General features: G+C 39.8%; 1 protein-coding gene and 1 pseudogene across 1 annotated transcript; one reads left to right on the top strand and one right to left on the bottom strand.

Moving 5' to 3' along the window:
• The first annotated feature begins 3,232 nt into the window (after nucleotides 1–3,232).
• Nucleotides 3,233–4,881, top strand: LOC149830872 (uncharacterized). The gene is made up of 2 exons (XM_090011850.1): nucleotides 3,233–3,697; nucleotides 4,453–4,881. Exons 1-2 carry the CDS (start codon nucleotides 3,233–3,235, stop codon nucleotides 4,810–4,812), a joined length of 825 nt encoding a protein of 274 aa, XP_089867976.1. The 3' UTR covers nucleotides 4,813–4,881.
• A 1,757-nt stretch (nucleotides 4,882–6,638) lies between these two features.
• On the bottom strand, nucleotides 6,639–10,905 carry LOC149830871 (glutamine synthetase cytosolic isozyme 2-like; annotated as a pseudogene).
• Between the last annotated feature and the right edge of the window lie 17,079 nt (nucleotides 10,906–27,984).

The raw sequence follows: 27,984 nt of genomic DNA, 5'->3' as shown, positions 1-27,984 counted from the left end.
TATATATATATATATATATATATATATTGATGAGTGGCCATTTTTTTCTGGTGGCTCCCAAAAGTCCTAGAACAACTTGTGTGTAGATAAGCATCGAGCATTTTCGCTCAGTTCTGTGCAGTCTTTGTTGAGCGGATTCAAAATTCATGGTTCACCCATGCGTCGTACATTGCATCCCAATAATCTGTCCTAATAGTAGAAGGGTCATGGCCCTTCCACTGCATTGGATCATCTATCACACTAGTTGCTTTTATTGTTGCAGTCTTCATATTGTAAAGCATGCCAGCAAATCGACTGGTAGCCACCTTCTTCCACACTAGCCTCGCGTCTTGCACTTTCTTCGTAGTCGCGAAGTGATTCGAAGCCAACAAATAATTTTAAAAAGTTAGTACACATAACTATAACAAAAAATTAAATATGAAACACATTAACTATGATAAACGATTATATACCATGAATGATGATCATAATCTATCCAACACCTTTTTCGGATACGTTTTTCATTGAGCGACCGATCCTGAAAGATGCTGAACTAGTGACTTCTTAATTTCTCGAATCACTTCTTGTGGCTTGTACCTCGTACTGCATATGAATTGGTATACATTAGCAACTGACTATTGATATACACTATTTATAAGATAAGTATTGGACAAGTGACAATGTAATACTTACGGTCGACTATCGATATACACTATTTCAATGAGTCGTCGTGTATCAGACCAAGAAGACCCAGCATCCATACGACTCTCTTGGACTGTTGTATAAAAATAAGAAAATCCATATACACATTATATCTACATGTCAAGTAAATAACTTTAACCATTATGAAACTATACATACCAAACGGCGTTGACTCGTGATGTGTATGAGTAGCTAGTGTAGGTGGGTCATGTGCAGGCGAAACATCATCTATAGAACAATGAGTTAGAAATTTACATAATGCATATTTAAACTAATCAAGTATATAATTATTTAAATAATATACCTATCGAAGTTGTACGTGAAGACGAAGGTCGAGACTGACGATCACTGAGCTGGGATCCTATAAAGACGATTAACAAGTAACAATTTTTATATCAACATATAAGCAAAAACATAATGAATGCCTATATTTAAATATAACACAACGACATCTACCTAATGTTGTTCCACAACCTCCACTTGATCCTCGACCACTGGGTGTTCAACCAATGCGACCTCCATGAACCATATTCTAACAAATAAAAATGTTATTTATTAGAATACTCATGGTATGCCACCCCTACTACTCACCACCCCTTTCACCACAAACACATGAACACCTTATCCCTCGGTATCATCCCATTACTAATCCCTATCAACACAAACCTCATGTCTGTAACCAACATATTGCATGCTCAACAATGTTGTATCAACGATAACAAGATATTAATTGATGGTCAATGCAGTCAGTGCCTAGACAATGATTGCTCCAACACCTTTTTTTGTCTTTACCAGACCCACCCGCTTGTGCCCTCTCTTTTGTCATCGTTCCTTCCGAAAAAAAAGAACTCTTATAACATAACAAGAAAAGAGCATACCCCAAACTCTTTTCTTGGTGATCCTTTCCTTTTTAACCTCCTTGGTTACCCTAGTCACTCTGCTAATTATAGACCAATATGTACATGACTCTCCTGCAGATGACATGCGAATTCAACATGTATCATGGTCCTAATCACAGATCGATCCATCCATCTTTGAACAAATCTCCCTCGATAGGGTTAGGGTTTCCCCCTCCTCTTTTTGTTCTTTTCAGGATTTTTTTTCTACTTTTTATCGTCCCTCCCTCACAGAAGAGATCTTTTCATTTTGGGCGGTTGTGTGCAAGGGATGAAAGAGAAAGGAAAAGGGAAAGGGAAAGAAAGGGGTTCATGCCCTAGTTGGCATAGCGACGAAAAAATTCTGTCACTCATTCGTAGCGACAAAAATATTCTGTCTCAAACGCCGCCACAAATTAGTGACGGCGTAGCGACAAAATTTTTTTGTCTTTGATCTATCGTGAAGTTGTGACAGAGTTTAAGACAGAACATTTTCGTCGCTAATTTTGCAACTAATTCCAATTTTAGGAACGACTAGTTTTCTATAGCTAATCCATCACAAATTTTCGTCGCTAATTAACGTTTTTCTTGTAGTGACTTGTTCATTTCAGAATAACAGCAAGATACTCATTTTTTAAGAGAATCTTTTAGAATATGAAAACTTTTATTTAGAAAATATTGCTTTAAAGACTATAGATATGGATCGACGTTTATATGAGATTTTGAAAATGTTGTTGAGTGTTGGATTTGACTCTTCCAATTCTCAAAAGTAGCTTGATTTCAAGGAAAAATCTCCTCTTTTTTTTTGCATTCTTTTATAAAACTAAAACTGAATTAACACCATATATATTTTTTGTTAATTTCTTTGTAACTCATTTTTATGGCATTTTTTCATCCATCTTTTTCGATGCAAAACCTTTTTGATCGTGTGTGCATTATTTATCATTTTTTTGTCATTTGACTTGTTGCTAATTATGGTTAAGTGTAGATAATGTCGCGTAGTCACAAATCCAATGTGTATTTCTTAAGGTAACAACTCATGATATTAATTTCGAATTGTTATTTTTTCAAAATATCAACAAATTCTCAGCATGTTTATAATTAAAAAGCATAAAAACAGTTAAAACACATCTAAATTAAAAGTTAAAAAACTCAAAAATCACGATAATATGAGTCATAAGAAAATGAAATTCGAAAATTGGGAGATAATTTAAGATTTTCACGGCCTATAAAAATGTTCAAAATCTCACGACGGACCTTCCTTCATCCGATCCATTCAGACCCAAAAATTGAGCAAATTGCTGCCACCCCAAGTCCCCAACATCATCACCTTCCACCACTCATGGAAGAATCTAAAATTAAAAAGAAAATAAAAAAGATAAAGCTTAAAAAAACAAATCCATAACTGGACACCTTCGATGACATGGACACCAACTGTCCGGACCGGGCACCATTATGGATCCGGTGCTCTCGGCACCGAACCCGTATGCACCCTCTCAACCGTACACGTGTACGGTCTACACGAGGACAAAAAAAAACTAGGCGATTCGCTCTCCTCGCACCAAAAGAGGAGCGAGACCCCTCTCGGTCTCTCCATCCCCATTCCTTTCTCTCCACCACCACCTTCTCTTTCTCTCTCTGGTGATTTTCCGGCGAGTCCGAGCGGTTTTCCGTCGATGGCGCCGAAGCTGTTCGCGTGCTTCGGCCGCAGAAGAGGAGGCAAGGACTCGTCGGAAAACTCAGCCAACGTGTACACGGCCGGCGGCGCCGAGGCGGCGGATCAGAGGAAGGGAGGGGCCACGTTGGTGGAGTTCTTCACCGCCCAGGGATGCTCCATCTCCCCGGAGGCGGAGCTACTCCTCTCGAGGCTCGGTCGAGGTGGGGAGATGCAGGCCGACGCGCCGCCGGTGATCGTGCTGGCGTACCACGTGGAGTACTGGGACTACTTGGGGTGGAAAGATCCCTTCGGGTCGAGCCTCTGGACCGTCCGGCAGAAGGCATTCGTGGAGTCGCTGCAGAAGGACGCCATCTACACGCCGCAGGCGGTGGTGCAGGGCCGGGCGGAGTGCCTGGCCACCAACGAGGCGGCGCTCATGGAAGAGATCGGAAAGGCAGAGACGTTCCCCGGCCCTACAATGCAGGTCCCTTCTTTTCGTCTCTCTCTCTCGCGTGCGATCTCTATTTTTATTTATTTGGTTAATTTTTATTAGTTAATGAATGAAAAAGATAAAAGAATTAAGTGGTGTTTTTGTTTCTTTTTCTTGGTTTAGTTTAAAAGTAAATCGCTTATTTCATTTTTTTTCTCTTTTTCTTGATTTCCGGTGAGAAATGATAAATTTATCGCCTGAGTTTAGGTGGTCAGCTATTTGCTATATCACCATTGTTACAGATCTTCATATATGTTGGGATTTTCTTGGTACAAATCTTGTTTTAATTGGAAAATTTTCTTTTTCCGAAAATATCCAAAAGTTTTGGAAATATTTAAATTCTGAACAATCATAAAAATCGACACACCATTTTACCTTCATTACATAAAAGTTTGTATTCAATTTATAATTTATAATTATATTTTTAATTTATACTTTATATTTTCAGTACATTATATATATATTAGATATAGCATATATATATTTAGATTATATTCAGATTATTTTAAATTTATTTTGTATTTATGTGATATTTAATGTATATATATATATATATATATATATATATATATATATATATATATATATATATATATATATATATATATATATATATATATATATAGAACTATCTTAAAAAAAATTGCAAAAATTTAAGTAAACTGGTTGTATTCAAGTTGAAACCATAGTCACAAATGATACCTAGCAGAATTGATATTCTCTATTAATGATTATGCAAATCCTAACAGGCAACCTTCGAAAGAAGTGCACCTGACACGCTGCAGGTCTCATTGAGTGGTTCTCTGAGGACAAAAGTGGATGGGAAGGTCGTGGACATCATGGTGGCCCTGTATGAGAGCGGCCTGGTGACTGAAATTTCCAACGGGGAGAACAAGGGGCGGGTTGTAACCAACGATTTCGTCGTGAGAAATCTGGAGAAGTTGTGCAGTGTTCATGATGTTTCAGCAAAGAAGACGATATCGGGGACGGTGAACTTCACATTGTGGGAGGGATTCAACAGCAGCAAATGTGGTATTGTGGTTTTCTTGCAGAACTCTTCACTGCAAAATTTTGGGTCTCAACAGTTTCAACTGCCTGATAACCTCTGAGAAATGCCTTTATAGTATCTTGTTCTCATTATTTCATTGTTTGAATATTATTTGTTAGGGCCCTTGACTTCAGGGCATCTTGTACATGGAAGCTTTCAAGGTTGTGTTGTATGCTTTACTTTTAGATATTGCAGGGGAAGGGGATTCTGTGGTTGCTTTCCTTTAAATTCTACGCTTCATTTGATATTATTTCTTTTCATAAAGTATATGACTACAAGAAAACCGTTAATTAAAGACAAAAATTTGTTAATCTATCATAAATTTAAGATAGATTAACTAGAGAAAATTAGTCGTCCTTAAAATTGAAATTAACGATAATATTAGCGACAGATAAATTCTGTCTCAAAATTCATCGCTAATTAGTGACGGATTAGCGACGAAAATAATCCGTCTCAAAATCTATCACAAATTAGCGACGAATGAGCGATATAATTTATCCGTCGCGAATTTGCAATGGATTTTGCGACAAAAAAATTTTGTCGCTAATTTGTAGTTGGTTGTCACGTTGGCAATCCGTGTGCCGCAGCGTTCTACCAATCAAAGCACAAAGCATCGTGCAACAAAAACCTATATAAGTACATCGCAATCTCCTGGTTCTCCATCATTAGTGTCCCGATCGCATAAAGCCGACCCCATCATCCTCTCCTTTGGCTAGACCTACGAGCGCAACTGCACCTACGCCTGGCTGTACTTCGGCCAGACCCGCTGCTGCTCTCTCGGCAATCTTATGGCTCCGCGAGTTCTGGTATCGGGCACGATCGCAACCCCTCACCCTTGCCGACGACGACAATGAGGCCGAGAACACCCGTCGATAGGAGCTCTCGCTAGCCCTGACCGAGCTCCCTCCACCACCACTCGATCATCTCTGCCTGCTTCGTCGATGCCTCGCGGGCCTCAGCGCACCAATGTCGCACCTCTGCGGCTAGCCATCACTTCCCTCGTTACTGCAGATCGATGAGCAACTCCCCGATGGGCACTTCTCCAGCAAGACCACCGAGTTGGAGAGGTCCATTGGTGATGATCTGTCTTCATCACTCGGCTCTGCTCGTTCCCTGAGGTCGTCGGTGACCTATTTCAGATCGTTGGTGTCTTCGGGATCCCGTGGCGGATAGGCCAATTGCTCGATCCGTGAGGTGAGAGAATCGACATGGGCGGATCTAGAGGCAGCAACGCACACTGAGATCAAACACTATAAGAAAAATATGGATTAGCGACAGACGATATCCGTCGCTAAACAATTTAGCGACAAATAGCATCTGTGGCATAATCTTAGTCACCAATTAGCGACAGAATTTATCCGTTGCTACTTTCGTTGTTAATGTGGGATGAATTAGCGACGGACATGATCTGTCACGAGTCTGTCGCTAAATAAGCTTCCATCGCTAAAATAGCGACAAAATTAGCGACAGAATATAATCCGTTGCAAACCATCCAAAATTCATCGCTGAATATTACCGACATATATTATCCGTCACTAATCTGTCACAAAATTTAAAAAAAAAATTTTAAAAAAGAGTCCCAAGGCATGCGCCTCATACGCCTTGAGGCGCATGCCTTGCGGCGAGGCGCACCTCAAACCGAGGCGTACATGCCTTGAATTTTTTAATCAAATGAGGGTCAAAGTCCTTATTTGACCAAAAATTAAGGTTTTTTACGCAATTTTAACTAAGCTGCTAGTAAAAAATTGGGTATGATTCATAAGAAACCGGGACTCGCGCCGGGGGGACCCCCCGAACCCCCTCTTGTAAGAAAAAAAACTCTTAATCAGGCTCCACAAGTCATCACGAGTCCTCTACGGTGGTTCTCTAGAGCCATCCACCAGACTCTTACAAGGCCTTTCTTCTCCAAACACCAACAGTCCCATTGAACCCAAAGAAATTCAAGAATATGTCATTCACCTCTTGCTCCACTTTAAAATAAGAATTGTCATGAAAAAAGGCAAACAAAATGTCCAAGAAGCTCATTCTCAATTCCGTGAAATTTCTTAAGGTACACTCATCATAATACCTCTCTATTGACAACAAAAATATACAAAATTTTGAAGCAAAAATGAAAAGAAAAAGAATGTAGCCTTGATTACCCTCTAGACAATAAGAATCAATCTAAATCTAAAATAGGATGCAAAGTCTGACTCTGATTAGAAACATCAACTTACAGTTTCTCTGTGTAAGTCAAATTTCCCAATAGTGGGGGTATAGGACCAGTCAAAAGGTTGCAGCTCAAGTCTCTGAAACAAAAGAAATAGCAAGTTATTTCAAGGTTGTCATCCATCATATAGTCAAGGCACAAAAAAAAAAAGAAAAAGAAAGAAACCTTTCAACACAACAAAGTTTCACTAAAAAAATGGCATTTGATATCTGAGGTTGTACTTTCTTGTACTCAAAATAGTAAACATTTAACGACTGAAAACTTAATCTTTCATGCCTTTAATTGAAAACTATGAAGGCTATTCTCTATATGACTTGCATGCTATCTTATCAAGCAAGTAAAAATTTCACAAGTTTCTGACAGAGGTGCTCACAGAACAACCAGAGCTTGCATCAAGCCAATCACAGATGGGATGTCTCCACTCAATCTCTTCCCTTGAAGTGACCTGACACCAATGCAAAAAATTAGCAAATTGGCCAAGTGTACAACTTGGATAACTGTTTCAAATTATTAAAGACACATACAAAAGAAAACAGGTGCTGGCAAGAGATTCAAATTCATGGGAATGATACAAATTTTCAGCTTTTTTGTTTTTGTTTTATAAAAAATCATCACATTCGCCATCTTCTTGAAGGCTTATAATTTTGGGCACAGACTCAAACTAATAAATGTAGCTATTGGAGAATCTCAACACTTAAACACAAGACTACCAAAAGGATGAGTTGTGTATAAGATGAAAACTAAGTCACTACAAGATTAAGAGAAGAAGTGACCCCCCATGCTCCTTTTGGAGCAGAACTACGTCTTGAAAGAAAGGGAAAACAATTATGTTTGTATGCATGTTAACATTTCTTAATTTTGAAACCAACCCATACAGACTCAAGAAAAATAAAGAAAAAGAAAAAGAAATGGAAAATAATACCTTGGCCAACCATGCATGCTTGGTGAGATGGTGGGCCTATGGGCCACAACTGGTTACCAACACTAGTTAAGACTGCAAGAACTTGAGATCAATAGACCTACATAAATAATTAAATAAAGCACAGTTTTCTAAGAAAAACTTTGTTATTCCCTTGGATTCATCATATCATGTCATCCATTAGCAGTGTCTTAATTGGCATGTAATGCATCAAGTAGTAACAGAGGATGCACATGCTTGGTGAGATGGTGGGCTTGTGGGCCATAAGAGGTTACCAAAGCAGTGGCCCTACCATGAACAACACATGGTGACAGTCTTCCCCTTAGCTTGACATGTACAACTTGCGCAAATATCTATCGGGAATTCCTAGCCTTTCAAGCTTGCTAAACCTAACTTTCTAAGATACCTAACACAAGGTGGCAGGAGTTGAAATCAGAGCAAACACAAGCTTTCAACCAAAGGCACCTCTCTAACCAAAGCATATTTATTGACGCATTAACTAACACCAGAAAGTATGTGTGTGTGTGTGTGTGTGTGTGTGTGTGTGTGCTTCAAAAGACCTCACCTTTTCCTGCTTTTCAGTGTCACGGCCAACACAGATGGAGGCACCACGATTTGCAACACCCTACAATTAAAGGAAAAAGAAACAAAAAGGGAAGGAAATGTTCAATTAGTGGATGAATCAGCAAGCACAAAACAAAGATAAGAATGAAAGCTTCTAGTCGATAATGAATCAACAACCAACTTTTTTTAATTGCACACACACACACAAGCTCAGTTGCTTACCCATGAGAAAGTGTTGATATCTGCTGTCTCATGGCACCCTGTCAGTTGCCTTTCATTACCCTCACCACAGGCAGAAATTAATGTGATCCTTGTGTCTCAAGCCTAGTTTCCTAATAGCCTCCTTGATGACATCGATTCCACCATCGCTTCTCATTGACTTTGTACTAAGGAAACAAATAATCATATCATTTTGAATGATATTAAGAAAAAAGAGAGCACTTTATTTTCTTGTGAAAGCAAGTAAAAATATAAAGAGAGAATTGCACAATATGGAGAAAGGCTGCCAAATACAAGAATTGGATAGTTGGCAATTATGAACATTTGGACACCAAACACAACATTGATAAGATGAAATTCATGACTAGGCATAAAATGGAGTCGTAGCTTTTGTATGATGAGTGAGAAAAAACTCACCTGTAGTTGGTATGAGCACCAACACCGTTTCAGTCACCCTGTTTTTCATCAAAGAGAGAATTCAATGTAATTACTGATGAATGAAAACTAAAATAGCAAATGTTTATACAACAATGCTATCTCTTTCACATCAACAAAATCCCAGAAATCAAAAGACAAAAAAACTTTACATTTCAGTTAATGTAGAGAAAATACAAAAATGAAGGATCTAAAATCAAAAGTTGTGATTAATCGACACAATCAGTAGAATGCTTAAAAGAAACAAGTAATGCAAATATCTATGCACCAATATGAGACTGTTTTACAATTTCATTTTGTGATTACCCTATGTATGTTTGATAGCAAACCAAAAAGAAACAAAACAATCAATTCAAACAGACAAGGGATATTTGAATTACCGGAATAGGTTTCGGGTCAAAGGAGAGAACAACTCTAACAATTTCTATGATCCTCTATTTTATCAAAGAAAAAGAGCGTGCATAAGCACATTGTAGAAGAAAATATGAACATCGGAAATAAAAAAATAGAAAACCCATAACTTAATCACAAAAGCAATTCTGGATACCTCAAGAATGTAGCGAGCAACCCATAGCTCATCTCCAGCATAAATACCAACAACAGAACCAACTTGGAACTCCCACTGTTAATACAAAAGCACAAATCTGAAAATGAAAAATAGGACTAGGGAAGTAGGAACAGAGTAAGCAACTATTTGAGATTTAAGAGTCATGATGGAACAAACTTTATAGCAAACTAGATAAATCATGTAGAGATAGAGATTGACCTGTCCAGGCATAACTTCACCATTGATGCCACTAATGTTGACTCTAGCATAAAGGCATGCTTTGTAATGTGAATCGACAATGTCACGACCAAAACCTTTGTCAGCTCCAGTGGCACAGTAATAGGGTCTGACTACCCATCAGAGAGGGAGGGTGCGACATTGCCACTGGCAACTGGGAACTCCCACTGTCAAAATAAAATCTACTTAGGATTTCTTTCCATCCTCCTCCAACAGGTGCATGCTACTGTAGACCAAATACAATGAGCACTATAAACAACCACCATGACTGAACCACATTTACACAATTCCATGAAACCAAATTTAGATTTTTTTTCAGATCATAGTACATACACAAAAAAATGAAAATAGGAACAAGGAAAGGGCAACTGCCACCTTTTTGGAAGAAGAAAATGGACCACTTAAAATCATGTTCCTTTTCTTTTCACATTGTGAGGAAAGGAAGAAAAAAAACTTTGTTTTCGTAAATACATTCTGGTTGCTAGGGCCTAGGCAACTGGAGTTGTTGCATGTGCTTGGAAAAGATGAAAAAGCCTACTTTAGTTTCAAGCTTAGTTCAGTATGTCACCAAACTTGCACATTTCATACTCACTAACATATGCACCTCAGTTTGATTTGGGCCAAAAAATCCTTTTATCTACCATTTCAAACATTCAGGTTCCACAGATCCTATTGATAGCCAAGAGGACATCCCACTACACTAATTGTGTGTGACATGCGCAAGAATGAGAGCACGATTTCAAAGATGAAAAGGGGCAATTTGGGTAGGGCAAACGGAGGGGCGACAATGGGTCTTCTGCAGGATCCACTCCGGTGAGGTCTATGATGATGGTGCTAAGGCAGATTGAAGGGACAGAGAGAGAGCAGAGGGTTGAAACCCTCTACAATTCTCTCCTTTGGAAACCCCAATAGAAGGGGGTTTCTCCTCTGCCTTTTTCACCCGAGCGCCACCTGTTCCGGCTACTCCCCCAATCGAAGGGGGTTTCTCCGATTGATCTCCAAACCCCAAAGGAGAAGGCTTCATCTACTTCAATGTCGCCTCTTGAGATCGTTGACGAGGCAAATGAAGACGACAGCTCCATCGCAAACGCGGTCGTCGACTTTGCCTTCGCCTTCGCCTTCACTGCTAGTGGCTTCGATTCTGCATCGTTGCTCGGTCGTGTCCTTGGCGTCGGTGACATGGCTGCCTTTCGCTTTCTGCTTCGCCAACTCATCGATCTCGATGGAGCACTTATCGACGAGCAAGTCGACGGATGGAGAAGGAACCAGTGCAGGCCGTTAATCACTTCCCCAAATCCTCCTTCTCCTCGTTTCTTCTCTTGCACACCCTATCCTGTTAAATCTATAGGTGAGGTGGGCGAGGACGCCGCCCAACTTGGTGCCGCTGCCGGCGGAGGGGTCGTCACCATCGCCGAAGATGATGCAGACAACGGCGGAGTCGACCTAGGGGAGGAGGGAGACGAAGCGCCCTAAGCAACTCTATAACAAGAGAGAGGGAGGGAGAATTTAGCGCCCTAATTTAATCGAAAATTAGCGAAGGAATTAGCGAGGGACTTTTTGTCGCAAAATCTGTCGCTAATTAGCAATGGATTTTACGACAGAATATTTTTGTCGCTTATTCGTTGCTAAATTGTGACAATTCTTGTGACAAATATTTTTTGTCGCAAATCCGTTGCTAATTATAAATGGATTTTGCGACAAAAGGTTTTTCGTCGCTAATGTCGCAAATATTTCGAAGGTTAGCGACAAATAATTTTCTCTAGCTAGTCCATCGCAAATTTCCGTCGCTAATCGAGGTTTTTTTTGTAGTGAAAAAACCTAAACCCTAAACGAAAAAAGAAAAGAGCAAAGATTTTTTTTAATTAATTTTTTATTTATTTTGTGAGGGATTAGCGACAGATATTATCTGTCGCTAATATCTACCACCAATTTAGCGGCAAATTATGGATGAATATTTATCTGTCGTAAAACCAAATTTAACGACGAACTCACGACGGATCATGTCCATCGATTATCTGTAGCAAATTAGCGATGAAAGTAGCGACAGATCAGTTCTGTCGTTAATTAGGGACCAGGAATTTGCGATGGACTCTATCCGACGCTAATCCATCACAAATCCGTCGTTAAAATTTTAAAATTATGCCACACCCGTGTCGCACCCGCACCCATGTGACATAGCTTATATACCACATCAAATCAGTCACCACTTAGGGTTTACATACACTACAAGAAAAACGATAATTAGTGACGGACTCTATCCGACGCTAATCCATCACAAATCTATTTGACGGACTCTATCTGACGCTAATCCGTTGCAAATCCATTTGACGGATTTGCGATGAATTAGCATCAGATAGAGTCCATCACTAATTAACATTTTTCTTGTAGTGTATGTAAACCCTAAGTGGTGACTGATTTGATGTGGTATATAAGCTATGTCACATTGGTGCGGGTGCGACACGGGTGTGGCATAATTTTAAAAATTTTGAACACGAAAACTCGGTTATATATTTATATATATATATATATTATATATTACAATAAATTAATAAAATAACACTAGGAACGATCAAAATAATAAGATAGGGCCATATGACTGTGCACATAGTATGTGATTGTGCACGCAGTTTGGCTATATATATATATATTTAAAAGTATATAAAAAAATCATTTTTTTTGTTTTTTGCTTTAAAAATAAACAAAAATAGACTCGGTCAAAGTTGACCGAGTCCAAAATATAGACGAACTCAATCTCGGTGCGTTGACCGAATCTGATACTTAGTTGACTGTATCCACCCCATGTCCGAAGCCGCATCTGTGTCCGCACCCGTGTCAGGACGTGTTGATGCGAGTGCATCGACCTCCTAACCAAGTCCGTGTGACATAGTATATAAGTTGATGGATTTCCGAAAAAACAATTTAGATCTAATGAGATTCGAGTTCTCATCAGATTTTGAAAGTTAGTCTCATTTGCACAGTACCCAAAAGCAATCAAACATAAAAATAAATGAGTTGTGCATAGCACCCCAAAAGCAAGCCTTTCCAAATGGGACTTTGGGCACGTTCTGTAACATCCTTTTTGGAATCACTCTCTTGCGAGTTGCCCTGTGATTTTGAATCAGAATTATTCAAAATCACACCGTGAAACACTGGTTGAGAGCTGTGTTTCACGGGTCTGCAATCACTCTCTTCTATATGAAGACCAGTAGAGGAGGAGGATGCATGAAGGAGTTCCACTACGTTGCACGCCAAATCAGTCACAGAAGGGGGGTGGAGAGGGAGGAGCTCGCCGGAATGCATTCTGGCGAGCAACTACCTAATATTAGGGGTGTCAATGGGTCGGGTTTGACCCAAATCCAACCTGTACCAAACCCTAGAGTGATAAATAAGAAGACCTATTAGAATCCAGGTATGGTCACGAGCCCGACCCGAGTTTCGATTAAAACATGAGAAAATGAATTCATGTTACAGTAACCGAACAAAAGAAAATGAATCTCATTTGTATGAGATTCTTTTCCTCAAGCCAACCGAACATGAGATGAAATCTCATGAGATTCTAAGTCACATAGGTTGGGAGCAGCTGAACATGCCCATCATGATATTCCAGTTCTCATGAGATTTAGAAAGTGAATCTCATTTGCACAGCACCCCACAAGCAACCAAACGTACCCTTAGGAAAGCTACTTTCTCTTAGAAAATGGTTCCAAGCCTTCCAGGTGAAGCGTGATCAATGCTCCTTTTGTTTCATATTGCAATATCTCTTGCGATTTCTCAGTTGGTGAAACTTGACCATGATCATGAAATTCCTGTATGTTCATGTATCACATTATTTCATTTCAAAAGTGAAAAAAAAGGTTTTGTATGTGTTTTGATTGAAGGGACCCATTTCACTAAAAGAATGGATCTTCTTCTTCCTTACTTTTTTTTCTTCCAAAAGATGAGATGTGATCAAATTCTTCACCAATCTCCACCACCTGTGTCATGAAGCAAGATCTTGGGAATTGTGTATCCCTTGCAAAACTAAACACCATTCTTAGGGATGGCAGTGGGGCGGGGCGGGGCGGGGGACAAGGTTTCCACCCCCGCCCCGCCTCAAAATTTTATCCTCCACCCCCGCCCCGCCTCCGCGGCGGGGATGGATTTTATCCTCCACCCCCGCCTTCATCCCCGTTTCATGTCCTCCACCCCCGCCCCGTCCCCGTCCCCGTCCCCGCCCCGTCCCCGTCCCCGCCCCGCCCCCGCCCCGTCCCCGTCCCGCCCCCGTCCCCAACCCCGCGGGATGAGCGTGCTCGTCACCGGCGCCGCTGGCTTTGTCGGCACCCACGTCTCGCTCGCCCTCCGGAAGCGCGGTGACGGTGTCGTCGGCCTCGACAACTTCAACGACTACTACGACCCCTCGCTCAAGAAGGCCCGCCGTCGAATCCTCGGCGACCACGGCGTCTTCGTCATCGCCGGCGACATCAACGACGCCCGGCTCCTGGCCAAGCTCTTCGACCTCGTCGCCTTCACCCACGTGATGCACCTCGCCGCCCAGGCCGGAGTCCGGTACGCTATCGAGAACCCGGCGTCCTACGTGCACAGTAACGTCGCCCGGCTCCAGGGTTAGAAAATTAGGGAAGGGAGTTAGGGTTAGTAAACAGTTCATCTGAGTTGGGGGCGGGGATGGGGCGGGGCCGGGACGGGGATGGGCCGGGGGCGGGGCGGGGATGGGCCGGGGCGGGGCCGGGGCGGGGATGGGGCGGGGCGGGGCGGGGCGGGGGAACGTGCCAGTCCATCCCCGCCTCCACCCCCGGACGGGGATGGATTTTAACCTTCATCCCCGCCTCCATCCCCGTTTCATACCCTTCATCCCCGGTCCAAACGGGGCGAGGCGGGGCGGGGCCCCGCTTTCCCCCGGTCCACTGCCATCCCTAACCATTCTTCTATGCTCATTGATAGTTAATTCAAGAGCTTTTATAATTCAATAGGTCCAATGACAATCTGGATCATTTGGTTGAGGATCAGACCTTGTTTGAAGAGCAAATTGATACATCCAAATTTTAATAGGATATAACTGTCTTTACGATAGTTTATGGTCTTAGTAGGTCATTTAAGCTGTACTTTGATTAAGTGTATATAGTATCATCTGATGCAGAATTTGAAGTTGATCCAAAAGTCAAGGTTAATGTATTCAGTGCACTCTATTCAATATAAACTTAATTAACTTGTAATATTTATTGGATTAGATCAGTATCACTTCTATTAATTAGAGTATCCTACCTTAATTGAAAAAAAAGGAGAGCCAATGTATCCCAATTAAGAAACTCTATTGGCATAGAATATGGGTTCTTTGTATCAAGAGTAATGAAAGCCAAATAGTTTGAACTTCGACTTTCAATTGCCAATCAATGGAATTGTTTTCTTTTTTTTTGCTACTGGGATAGTTTCATTGTCTATGAGCTCTGGGTCTGGTAAATGAGCCGAATAAGCTGAGTTTGAGGTGTTCCAGATGAGCTCATGCTTGTGGCGGTCAAGCTCAAGCACGAGAAGAGCAGAGCTTGAGCTCATGAGGAGCCAGAGCTAAATGAGTTGAGCTCAAGCTGGTGGTTTTATAATTGTTGCAAAGCTGAGAGAAATTGTATTTGAGCCCTAGACTTATTGAGCCAAGTTCAAGCTGGTTTGTTTAAATTATTAAAAAAAAACACGTTAATTTAGAGTTAATTGTAATGGGAATTGAAGTCTCGACCGAAAGCTTGAAAATAAAACAGTTTAATTATTTATTATACACTATACTATGTGATGTAAAATATATCTAAAATATATTTATAGCTTCTTAACAAGTTTATTTTATGAGTTCTAACAAGCTCTTTACAAGCTAAGCACGAGATGAGCCATGAGCGACTTTCCATTTTCCAGCCGGCTCCAAGTCTGACCAGAAGTCAAACTTGAAAGGCCATAATGCTTTTAGATATACCAATGAAATGAATGGGGTTAGATTATGGGTGTAAATGGGTCGAGTTTGACCCGAACCCAACCCCTACCAAAACCCTATAGGGTCAGGGTTGGGTGATAAATAAGAAGGCCCGGTTAGAATCTAGGTCGGATATGGTTTTTGAAATATATGGAGCCGGGTATGGTTTTTGAAATTTTATACCAGATCCAGATTGGACCCAAGTTTCAACTAAGATCCTCAAATTTTCAATGTAAAATGATAAAAAATATTATTTTATCGGGTATGTAATCCTTATAGGATCTGGGTATGGTTTCTCTTGTAGTGGGACCGATTAGACATGGGTCCGGACCCGGTAACATCATCTCAAATCAGGTTGGGTCTGGTTCCACCTGCGCTCCAAAAAGTTCTGGACGCTTTTGTCATCATTTAACAATGTGGCTCAGAAGTGCATTGCTGCATAGGGTTGCAAACGTTGCAGCACATGTTAAGTCTAAGCCTTCTCAGGCCAGTTATTTGCATTATATCAGGCCCTTAGACAGACCCGATCCAAAGTTAGGGGACTTGGACCTGGATCAACTGGATTTGGCCATGATACAGCTTGTTTACTGCACCTTTTGCCTTGATTCTAAAACGCACAAAGGATCATCAACCTAATTGAAAATGGGATAGGTGTGACCAGTCTCAGCATTAAAAAAGAAAAGAAAAGAGAGTGATATTTTACCTAGCTTATAAAAACTTATATATTGGCAGAAATGACCTTTTCAGAACTTTGAAAATGTTTTCCTACATAAAACGTATTTTTGTTTTTTAGTTTATTTAATTGGTGTTTTTTCCAAAAAAAATGCGAAATACAAAACAAAACAAAAAACAAATTTTGAGAAAAAAGTTGTGATTTTCCCCTTTTGAGCTTTTGGTACTATGCATGGGATTACCGGTCCTGGACATGGAGAGGGATCCATTTTAGACCCAACCAAAGCTGAGAATGGTACTAAGCCAGAAGAAGAAGACAATGGTAGGCATGGAAAAATAAAGACCCTCTTTAGCATGAGTTTTTCTTGTTACTCTCACTTGAGGTATTTTTAACATCCATCCAATGGTCTGCTTGGTTTTTTCTGGATCCCAATTATGATAAGGATATGAAGACCACTCCTTTTCAAATAGGGTCACATTCCATGGGTTGGACCAGCAATGGGCGCCCCACAATGACATAAAGGTTGGTGAGAGAACAGTAGGATCCAAATAAAGCTCCACAATGATTTGTACTGATGCATTATATGTACCCATATCACGGACCCTTTTGGTTAGGAATTGGTGGAGATTAATCATCTCTTTTTGTCAAGTTTTGCCTACACTTTAACAATCAAGATGTACGACCCAGATTCTAATCAGACCTTCTTGTTTATCACCAAACCCTGATCCTATAGGGTATGGTTCGGGTCAAACCTGACCCATTGACAACCCTAGTCACAAGTGTAATATCATCGACCCACTCAAGGAAAGGCACTTTCCCATGAAAGGGGTCATCAAAGCAGGAAAGTGCATCCCCATAAGGTCGAGGCATGGTCATGTTTTCATAGGAAAAGGGTGGTTTTGCTTCTAATGAGTGAGCCTCGCCAACTCTTTCTCATGGGGGTGTTGGTTTCACCTTGAGTGAGAAAGAGGCTCCCCCTTAAATACCTGCCTTAGCAAGTACTTCTCTTCTTTCTCATAGTGCGAGCCAAATGAGAGAAGCATGCCTTGTTCAAGCTTGGCTATTTTTACTCAATTCTGAAATCAAGCCGGAGTTCCAGCTCATTTAGTGATGAGTATGAATCAAGCTTGAGGTGACTCACTATGAAAACCAACCAAGCCTACCCTGGCTCATTTGAAAAGAAATTATTAGTTTTTGAAAATAAAAGAAAAAAATTCACTGCTGAAACTTATTTACATTTTTTGGAAATTGCAAAGAATGTTACATCGAAGAAATGTAATCTCATATCTTTTATATAAATTCATGATTAGGAACCAATTTATGTACATAATGCTATAGGATAAACTATCTTTTATCATATTCTTATATATATATATATAGTGTGTGTGTGTGTGTGTGTGTGAACCGAGATTTTCATGAGTCTTTTTTGTTTGTTTTCTTAAAATCTGAACATACGGATGTGATCTACGTGCTTGGTTTTAAAGGGTCAGACTCTTGAATCCCATATCGTGAGGCATAGGCAGGATTTTTAAGCCTTTATAATCGATGGCTTAGAATTTTCGTAAATATTCAAGCATCTACAGGGTTGGATGATCCAATAGTCGATACCTAGCAAATGAACAACGTTGAAAGCATCTACAGGGTTGGATTTGCAAAAGAAAATGGTATAAAAAAATGCCTAGTTCACACTATTTCTCATATTTCCAGTTCTCATTCTAGTAGCTTGATGTGTGTGCACTATATCTTTTGAAGCCTGCCTGAGCTCAAACAAGTTGAACAGACCCAACAACCCTTGTTCCAGCTTGGCTTCTTTAACATAATGAGATTATATTCTGGAAACCCAAATAAGTTCATTACCAAGCCAAACCAAGCATGTATAGTTAGATTAAAGAGAAAGGAAACAAAAATCCATAAAAATCGTGGTTCATATATTATATACTATGAATCACTAGAATATGAGAACTACAATGGTATATATATACCAACTGGGGCTCAGCTTGTCTGCAGCTGGTGCTAGTCATCTTATCTTGGGACGTTGCAGGCTCAAAATCCAATGGTATAGTTGTACAACTGGTAGGGGTCTGCCTAACCCCATCTTGCCTTTCAAGAATCACATTTTCATGAATTTTTGCTTATTTTTTTTAATTTAACCATATAAATGTGATCTACATGCTTGGTTTTATAAGTATCAACTCCTGAATCATCTATTCATGATGCACAAACAAAATTTATTAAGGCTTTAAAATTAGCAACTCATAAACTTCAAAATTATTTAAGCATCTAAAAGTAGTATTTGTTTTTATCCAACAGTTTGATTCCTAGTAAATTCACTTGCTGAACATATCTACACTGTTGGATTTGCGAACAAAAAAACCGTTAAAATGCCAAATTCACATTGTAGTTTTCATATTTCTAGTGACTATATACTAGAATATGAGAATTATAGTGTGAACTAAGCATATCCCTGTTTTGTCTGCAAATCTGATCCTGCAGATGTCTTCTAACATGGTTTATTTGCAAGGAATAGTTTCTTAGATTATGCTGTTTTGACAAAAAAAAACATGATTTTTGAATGCTTGAATACTTACAAAAATTCTTAGCCATCAATTTTTCAAGCCTTAAAAATTAATCCTGCTTGCAAGCCGATGATTCAAGAACCGGTCCCTTCAAAACCAAACATGTAATTTACATTTATACTGTCAAATTTAAGAAAAAAACAAGAAAAAAAAACCATGAAAATCTCCTTTCACACTAGTTCTCATATTCAACTTCAGCTTATAAAAAAAATAAAAAATGTGAAATGAACGTGATTTTACCCAATGACACCATACATGCACTAGTACCAAATATTTACCCACCTTTACCATCCAATTATCTCATTAAACTTTGTGAAAAATAGTTTTTTCAAAAGTTTAAAAAATCGACAGCCCCAAAACCCATTAAAATTTCACGATCCATAAAATCAAGATTTTTTTGTTAAAAGAACACGATCCTCAGCGCGTTCCCTACTTAATGAAAATATGTTAAAGGTTTCTATAGGGTCAGATTAAGTGCTTATAGCTTCCACTTAAAATTTCCCGCCTGATAGTACGATACTAACGACTATACCAAAGTATTAACGTACAACTTCAAAAACCAGTAAGCAAAACAAGAAATTGGATCGACTGAATTGGGGACCTCGCCTTTCTTACTCTCGTTCGGTTGAAATTTACAAAAGATTTACACGAAATTTACACCGAATCTAGATCGTTACGATCCGACCTCTTTGACTTCGCATCGGAATCGAGACCAACCCGATCCGACCCACTTCTTAAATCCCTAGATATTCCCTTCTCCGAGCTCATGATTCATAAATGCCCCTTTTCTCGCCGGAATATTCCCTGTCATCAGATTCCGGCGACCAAACGTGCATTCCACGCTTACTCCATTATATTGAAAAAAAAAATACTTGGATCCGATCCCAACCCACGCCAGGGTCCGATCTAGTTCTGGCCCCAGCAGCTGAAGTACATCACCTTCCGCAGAGACTCGTCCGCCTGCCTCCGCCTCTCCTCGGCCTTCCCGTTCTCCAAAACCGCGCCGGGCTCGGGCCCAGGAGCGGCCTGTCTGAGCCTGGGCGACGTCGCCGAAGCCCCCAGGGTTGACCTAATCGACCCCAGATCCATGGATCTGACGGTGGGGTTCCATCTAAGATCCGGATCCGCGTTACCGTGCGCCACCGCCACCCCGGCGGCCACCCAGATCCTCCCCATGTATCCCATCCTCTCTCCTACTTGTTTTTTTGCCGGAAACCGGAAGTCTGTCAGATTCCGATGTAGATTCCGGCAACCACTTTCGGTAGCGTAAGCGTTTCAGAGAGAGTCGAGAAGAAAAGACAGGTGGCTCTTATACATGAGCTTATTAGTGGTTTTTGAGAAACCGGTTATGGGGAAAACCAGAGGTTTTAGGAGAAATCAGTGGGCGGTTTTTTTATATGTACGGACCAAGAGGCAACATGGTTGTTTTTATCTTAGATCGCATTCTAAACCAATGAGAATCCGCTACGTTGCTCGTAGTGGGTCCCACGTTTCGGAATTCAAAGAGTGTTGGGTTCTGGATGTATTCTGGGGTTGAGGTCCGAAGGGTATCAGCCTACTGCCTACGTGGTCGGAAGGAGGGAGACCATGTGGTGTCACGCGAGGAGGGGAACTACTAGAGTCTGACGTGGCGGTTGAGACACGTGGATGGTATACTTTTGGTTTTATGAAAATTGAGGGTAGATGGGTCGGGTGAAAAATGGACCCGAAAAGAGGTAGGAGTCATTCGGGCTCGAAAACGAACTGATCAACCTGGATTCATTCGGTTCTTTAAGATCCCATCCGGGTCTATGAAATAAGCTTAGCCAACCGAAGCATGAGCTGCTTTAGAACCCAGTCAGGTCCAACCACAAAAAGCTTGGCTAGGCTCAGCTCGGCTTGTATAAGCTGGTTCTTTATGTCATACGTCGTCTGTATTATAAAACAGGCTTTGGAATCCAACCCAAATGTCTCGGATTTAGTAAAGGAAACTGAATCCAATTAATAATTGATTTTGGATTCAGTTTAGAAATGTTTATCATACCCGACTAATACTTGGTAATAATATTTTTTTATATTGAAAAATCAAGGATCATAATTGGAACTTGAGTCAGACCCAGGTCAGGTATGAAAATTCTCAAATCATACCCAGGTCCGTCCCAATTTCTAATGGGACCACCTTTTCTTATCACTAAACCTTGGCCCTATAGGGTTTGGTACGGGTCGGGTATGGAACTCCAGATCAAACTCAACCCATTGACACTCCAATCCATGGGCCACATGCAAAGCATATTTGGGCCAATTTGTTTTAACTGTATAAGAGAAAGAACTCCAGAGTCCGGAGCAATTACTTTCCCATCCCAGCTAAGAACAGTACCCTGGGGTCCACGTTGCTGCACCTTCGGACATACCCATTTTTTATGGATAATCATTCTACTGGTTCTGCCTGCTCTGTGTGCGTTGTCTTTTCCCTTATAACTTTTTTGGTACAGTTTCTTTACCTTTTTCCTACCTGAGAAATTGAATCCAAAGTGTGGATAAGGGTAAAAAAAGGAAGCTTTTTCAAGGAGAGATACTTGTCCACTTGTCTCCCAAAGTTGGATAATGGGGGCACTGCCCTTTGACGTGGAATGCAATATCCCAACTTATCTTACTTTTCTGGATAAATGAAAGCTCATCTTAGATAAGAGAAAGGAAAGCTCATCTTAGATAAGAGAAAGGAAAGCTCAACAAAGAGAGTATTGACTTAGGCATCACCTTGAAGAGTCTTACAATAAAGAAGGAAACTCCATTTTTCAATCATGATAAAAGCCTTCACAATCAAAAAGTTTTCAAAAGTAATAAAAGTGTAAATGTCTCACAAGAAAAGGGACTTTGTTATATTTCTAAAAGTAGAGAACTATCCTCAAAACGTGTACATGGCTTATCTATAAATAATAGCGGTGCACTCCCTCTTATATCATTGAGAGATAGAGAGAGGATCCCAAAACCTTGTTCATATGTCCATGTGATTGAACCACGTTAAATTTTTTTTGTGAGTGCTTTTATTTTTTGTTTGGCAAGTCAAATACTTTCGTATATGGTATCAGAGTCATAGCCACCATCATCGATTTTAGTTTCCAAGTATCTCATCAAGATTGCCCATGGAGTTCCACCAGAGCAAGAGTGAGTTATCCTCTCTTTTTCTTATTTCTTGAGCACCAAGGTCACTGATGATAACTATGCCTTATGGGCTCTCCTGTATTGATGGCTCAAAGGTCAAACCTAATGAGTTTATAACTCAAAATTAAAAATAGGTTCCTAATCTAGAGAATGTGGTTTGAAGGAGGCTGGATCAACCAGTGGCGTAGCTAGGATTCATGTGAAGGGCGGGGGGTCAAACAGGTGTGTAGAAAAAAAAAATTTGGTGCGATAGTCGGGGGTTCGGGGGCAGTGCCCAAAAAAATTTTTTTTTGAGATAAAATAAAAAAAAACTACAATTATTAATAAAAATCTATTTCATATGGACAAATCAAACTATTTGCTGCAGGGCTGGGCTAAAAAAATGGATAAAAATCTATTTCATATGGAATCAGGGCTGGGCTAGGACTGGGCTTTTAATTTTTTTTTTAACTGTTTCGAGAGAGAGAGAGAGAGAGAGAGAGAGAGAGAGAGAGAGTTCTTGGTTAAGATTTCACCAATGTTTCTTACAGAACAATTTTTTTTTCTTTAGGACAAGAAAAAACCTCCCATCAGCGACTGCACATTATCATGCCTCTGGTGGATAGAACCCTTGAGATCCCCACTGTCGACTTGAGTGTGCACCCAGTTTTGACCTTACAGCAAGGAACACTGCTTGTAGGTTTCAAACTGGTGGCATCCCATCAACTTGGTGAGACTAGCAGAGGATCAGGTGCAATGTGAAGACACTTTTAGTGTGCTGCTGCATCTGATCACCCTTCATCTTTAGGATACAGCCTATCAGCTGTTGGGGCCAATTAATGGAGGGTGATCAGGTGCAATCAGTATACTAAAAATGTGTAATTACATTGCCCTTGATCCTCTCTTGCTCACAAATTGCCCCTATGTAAAATTGATTTCACACACTCACACACACACAATGTGGTCTACGTCCACGAATACTCTCTCTATCTCTCTACACGCCCAACAGAGATGAGAGGTTCTCTTTAAATAGAGTATTAGTTACAGGGATTTAAGAGGTTGTCTCCTTAGTGAGTTATAATCAAGTCATGCTCGTCTTGGAACCTTCTAGTATGGGGCGTCCCATCCTTGGGAGTATCTTCTTTGTGTGGGAGTCTATCCTTATTGATCTCATTATGATTGTCTTTTTCAGGTAGGTGTTTGTCCACCCTGACCTATTAGCTATCTCACAAAGTCCATTAATTTTGAGTCTTGTCTTCTTGAGAGTTTTGAGTCATTTGAGTAGTTGAATTCAATATGTCACCTTGAGGCATTGGATCCATTTGAATATGATGCAGATCCATATTTACCTTTGTTACGACAATGAACCATACATGATACTTCAAGTACAAGATTTTGATGATGAGCAAGTGGAATCAACTGCATTTCAGCTAAGGCTATGAAGAAATTGAAGAATTCGTTGAAGAATCTTTGAAGACTAGTGTGCAATTGTTTAATTCATTAAAAGTCTTAGATTCTTGTAAGAACCTTACTTAGAGTGCATATTTAGGTTGCATTTCACCTTAAAAGTCTTTAGAAAAACTTTTCTAAAAATACCCCTCATGAAAATCTTTTTAGAAAACTCTTTTCTTAAATTTTCATGTTTATTAGTCGACTAATCCTTTCGCACTATATTTTCTAAAAAGTCATTTTTGTCAAATTAGTGGACCGAAGGTTTTATCAGTCGACTGAACAGAATGTCTGTTTTCTGGAAAATTAGCAGCAGTCGACTAATGATTTTATCAGTCGACTGAATAGAACATGTGTTTTCTGAAAATTTAGCAGCAGTCGACTAATGCTTTTATCAGTCGACCGAACAGAATGTTTGTTTTTTCAGAAGATTTTAGCAGCAGTCGACTGAAAGGTTTTTCAGTCTACTGATGATATTATCAGTCGACTAATTTTTCTCTAGTCGACTAAGTTTCAAAAGTTCAGATTTTCAAACGGCTCGATTAACAGATCAGTCGACCGGCGATAACTGTCAGTCTACTAATAACTAACTATTAGTCAACTAACTGATGTTTCAGTCGACTAATTTTGCCGTTTTCCTGAAACTTCAAAAAGGCGTGTCTCTTTGTTTTTCAAACATTTTGATCATTCAAAATGGACAGTTTTGACACCCTTTCATACTCTCAACGTATGAAAAACTTTAACTATAAATATGAGTGCATTTTACACTCAAAACAACAAGAATTTAATCGATTTGAATCATTTACTTATTGCTTTTCACTCCTATTTATTCAAGTATTTGTTTTCTCACTCACTTGATATTTTCACTTCAGTTTTTCACTCAAATCACTTTGAGAGATAGTGAATTCGTGAGTAGAGTATTTCAACAACCTCAAAAGCCAATTGCATCTCATTTGCATTCAAAAGAAAGGCTCATAGATTGTATTGTAAGTTGTTATTTCTTTTCTGTAAAAAGAAGGACTCCTTGGTTTAAATGAGTTGTTTGCTTTCAGTAGGGTTGTTACTGAAAGTGGGACCGGTTTTGGTCTGTGTGATCTTGTAGTTTACAAGGTTGATAGTGGAAATCTCAAGCGAGTTTTGCTTGGGGACTGGATGTAGGTCGGGTTAGACTGAACCAGGATAAAATCTTGTGTTCTTTGTGTGTTTGCTTTTCGATTTGCAAAATCCTTCAATATTCCGCAGACAATTTTTAAAAGCACTATTCACCCCCCCTCTAGTGCTCGTTGCCTCGATCCTAATGCACTTTCAACCTTAACATCTCTCCTCAAGTTCAACGACCTGTGGTGGATGTTGAGCTTGTCTCAGAGTAATACAAACTTGGAGTCGAAAAGCGGTTTAATCATGAGGTCTGATAGCTGATCAAGACTTATAGATGATTTTTGGCAATATGATCTCGAATGAAATGCACATCGATATCAATGTGCTTGGTACGATTATGAAAGACAAGGTTGGCAGGCAAGTAAGAGGCACCAATATTGTCACACCAGAGGACATGTGGGACTGTGCAGGGAAGGTGAAGGTCCTTATGTAAAAACGTAAGTCATAGGACCTCTGGAGCAGTGTTTGACAAAGAAGGATATTAAACCTTTGTACTGGAGCAGGTCACAATGGATTTCTTTTGGGCAGACCAAGAGATCAAGGAGTCAGCAAAGAAAACAACAAATCCTATTGTTGACTTACAATCATCTATATTGTTAGCTCAATGGACATCAAAGAAGGCACACAATTGTAATTTGGTGCACTTAGGGATGAGCATGCCATAGTCCAAGGTATGCTTGATATACCATAATATCCGTTTAACCACTGTCCAATGAACATTGGTGGGCTGATGTATGTATCGAGAGACTTTTGTTGACCACATATACAAGATCTGAACTAGTCAGAGTCAGGTACTGTAACACACCCACCACCTAGCCATATTGGGTCAGATCAGCCAAAGGTTCACCATCATCATAGTCAGCTTAGTGGAGGTTGTCATAGGGGTTGTGACTGGCTTAGACCCAATCATATTGGTTTGGTCCGACAAATCTATCATGTACTTTTGTTGAGATAAGAACAAACTAGAGGAGTGAGTACTGGACTCGTTGTAGAGAAAAAAGTGCAGGTCACCTAGGACCTTCAAAGCAAATTCATATCTCAATCATTTAGTAATGTGAGTCAAATAACCAGAGGGGCTTTCGTCATCCACATAAATTAGGACATACACCAGATGACCGTCCTTGTAAAGAACAAATAACAAAGTGTCTACTCGAGATCCAATAAAACCAATGTTGAGGAAAAATGAGCTAAGTCGTTGGAACCAAACCTAGGGTGCTTGTTTGAGTCTATAAAGAGCTTTATGCAATTTATATACATGATCAAGGAATCTAGAGTCCACAAAACTCTGTGGTTGTGCCATATACACTTCTTCGTTCAAAATTTTATGTAAGAATGCATCATGGACATCAAGTTGACAAATAGACCATCCTAGTGAGACAACAATGGTGAGGACAGACCGAACAATGAGGGGGGAGGGGGTTTACAACAAGACTAAATGTCTCAAAATAGTCAATATCTTCTTCTTGAATATAACCTTTGGCAACCAAATAATCTTTATAGCGTTTCAAGGAACCATCCACATGGCGTTTGATTTTGAAGATCCATTTATACCCTTATGATATTTGCATTGGGTTTGAGAGAAATAAGACTCCAAGTGCCATTCCATAAAAAGGGCATTAGATTTTGAGAGTAGGTGACCATGGAATAGGTTCGAGAAACAGACGGATCTTGAGGAGGCATAGGCGCAGGAGAGGGCTGGGGTCAAGTGGGAGAGAAGTGGTGTCAACCGAAGAAGGTGATGTGTCCAAGTAGGAGGACCAGGTGTACTGTCTGAAGATGGGAGCAAGATGGGTAAGAGAGGAACATGCACAAGGGTAGACACAGAAGGGGGTTAAGGTGGGGTGTGTTTATACGAAAAGTCATGTTCGTCAAACTGAACATTACGACTGACGATGACTTTGCCAATGGTAGGGTCAAGACATATGTAGCCCTTATGTTGACTAGTATGACCTAAAAAATACACTTTTTGGTTCAAAACATGAAATTTATGACTGTTAAAAGGTTGAAGACAAGGGTAGCAGACACACTCTAAGGTTTTGAAAAACTTATAATGTGCCTAAGGTTTTGAAAAACTTGTAATCAGGACTATTGTGAAACAAGATTTCAAAGGGTGATTTCTTATGGGTGACATCAGATGAGACACAATTAACAAGACAAACTATAGTCAATAAGGCATAATTCCAGTATTTCTATGGTAACTCAACCTGTGCCAAAATTGTAAGTCTAATGTCAACTATGTGTCGATGTTTATGTTCGACACGGCCATTCTATTCATGTGTGAGAACACGTGATACGATAGTTAATACTATACGGTTTTAGATATGTAGAAACAAATCTATATTCACCACCCCAATCACTCAAGGGCTTTTATCTGCCTATCAAATTTGTTTTCCACATGTTTTTGAAAATTTTAAAATACTCGTAAAACTTGTGATTTCCTTTCAACAAGAAATAACCAAGTAAATCTAAAAAAAACATCCACAAAATTAACTTGGTTATTTACTTCAGTCATTAAAGACCTATACTCACTCATAGGGAATCCTCCAAGAATATGCATAGTCAAATCTTCATGAGAAACAGGTTGCCCTACCATAGCAAGCTAATGGGCTATGCTCTTGACTTTATGAAAATAACTAGTGATATTATCTAACCCTTTTTTCAAGTTTTGTAATTGAGATTTAAGTTGTTGGACTCTGGTTATAGAATGAGCAATATACATTTTTCTTAACGTATTTTACACTGTATGATGTGTTTAACCCCACTTGACAATGTATAGTGTCAAATAGGGAAGAAAAAATTCAGCTTAGCAAAAGCTGGTCCATATGTTCCCACTTAATATACTTGAGATTTTCTTGTACCTCTTTCTTGGGCTCATTTACAAATTCAGATGGACAGTTTTGTTTCGTCTACGTAGCCCATCAGGTCGTAGCTTTTCAAAAGTGGGATGAACTGATTTTCATAATAAAAAATTGTCTATGGATAGCTTTACCGACAGAAAATGTTGTAGGCTCGTGGATGCGGGAAGTAAAGAAAAAAAGTTATTCATACGTGATGTGATGTTGCTATTTTTTTCAGCCATGAATGACACAAGTTGATGCCGATGTGGGAAAGATTGATGCAAATCGTGTGAAGTAAGAGGGATGACACACATAGATCGTGAGATCAAAGCAGTTTTGA

The sequence above is a fragment of the Nuphar pumila genome, chromosome 7 (assembly GCF_984573655.1).
Source record: "Nuphar pumila chromosome 7, dmNupPumi1.hap1.1, whole genome shotgun sequence".
Classification (NCBI taxonomy): Eukaryota; Viridiplantae; Streptophyta; class Magnoliopsida; order Nymphaeales; family Nymphaeaceae; genus Nuphar; species Nuphar pumila.
The sequence above is the reverse complement of the archived record's forward strand: the minus strand, read 5'-3'. Positions and strand labels throughout refer to the sequence as shown.

Bases quoted from the DNA above. Each gene is read 5' to 3' on its own strand.
- LOC149830872 (XM_090011850.1), top strand. From the start codon at position 3,233: ATGGCGCCGAAGCTGTTCGCGTGCTTCGGCCGCAGAAGAGGAGGCAAG. The intron at 3,698-4,452 runs GTCCCTTCTTTT...AAATCCTAACAG, and splicing joins TCCCCGGCCCTACAATGCAG to GCAACCTTCGAAAGAAGTGC.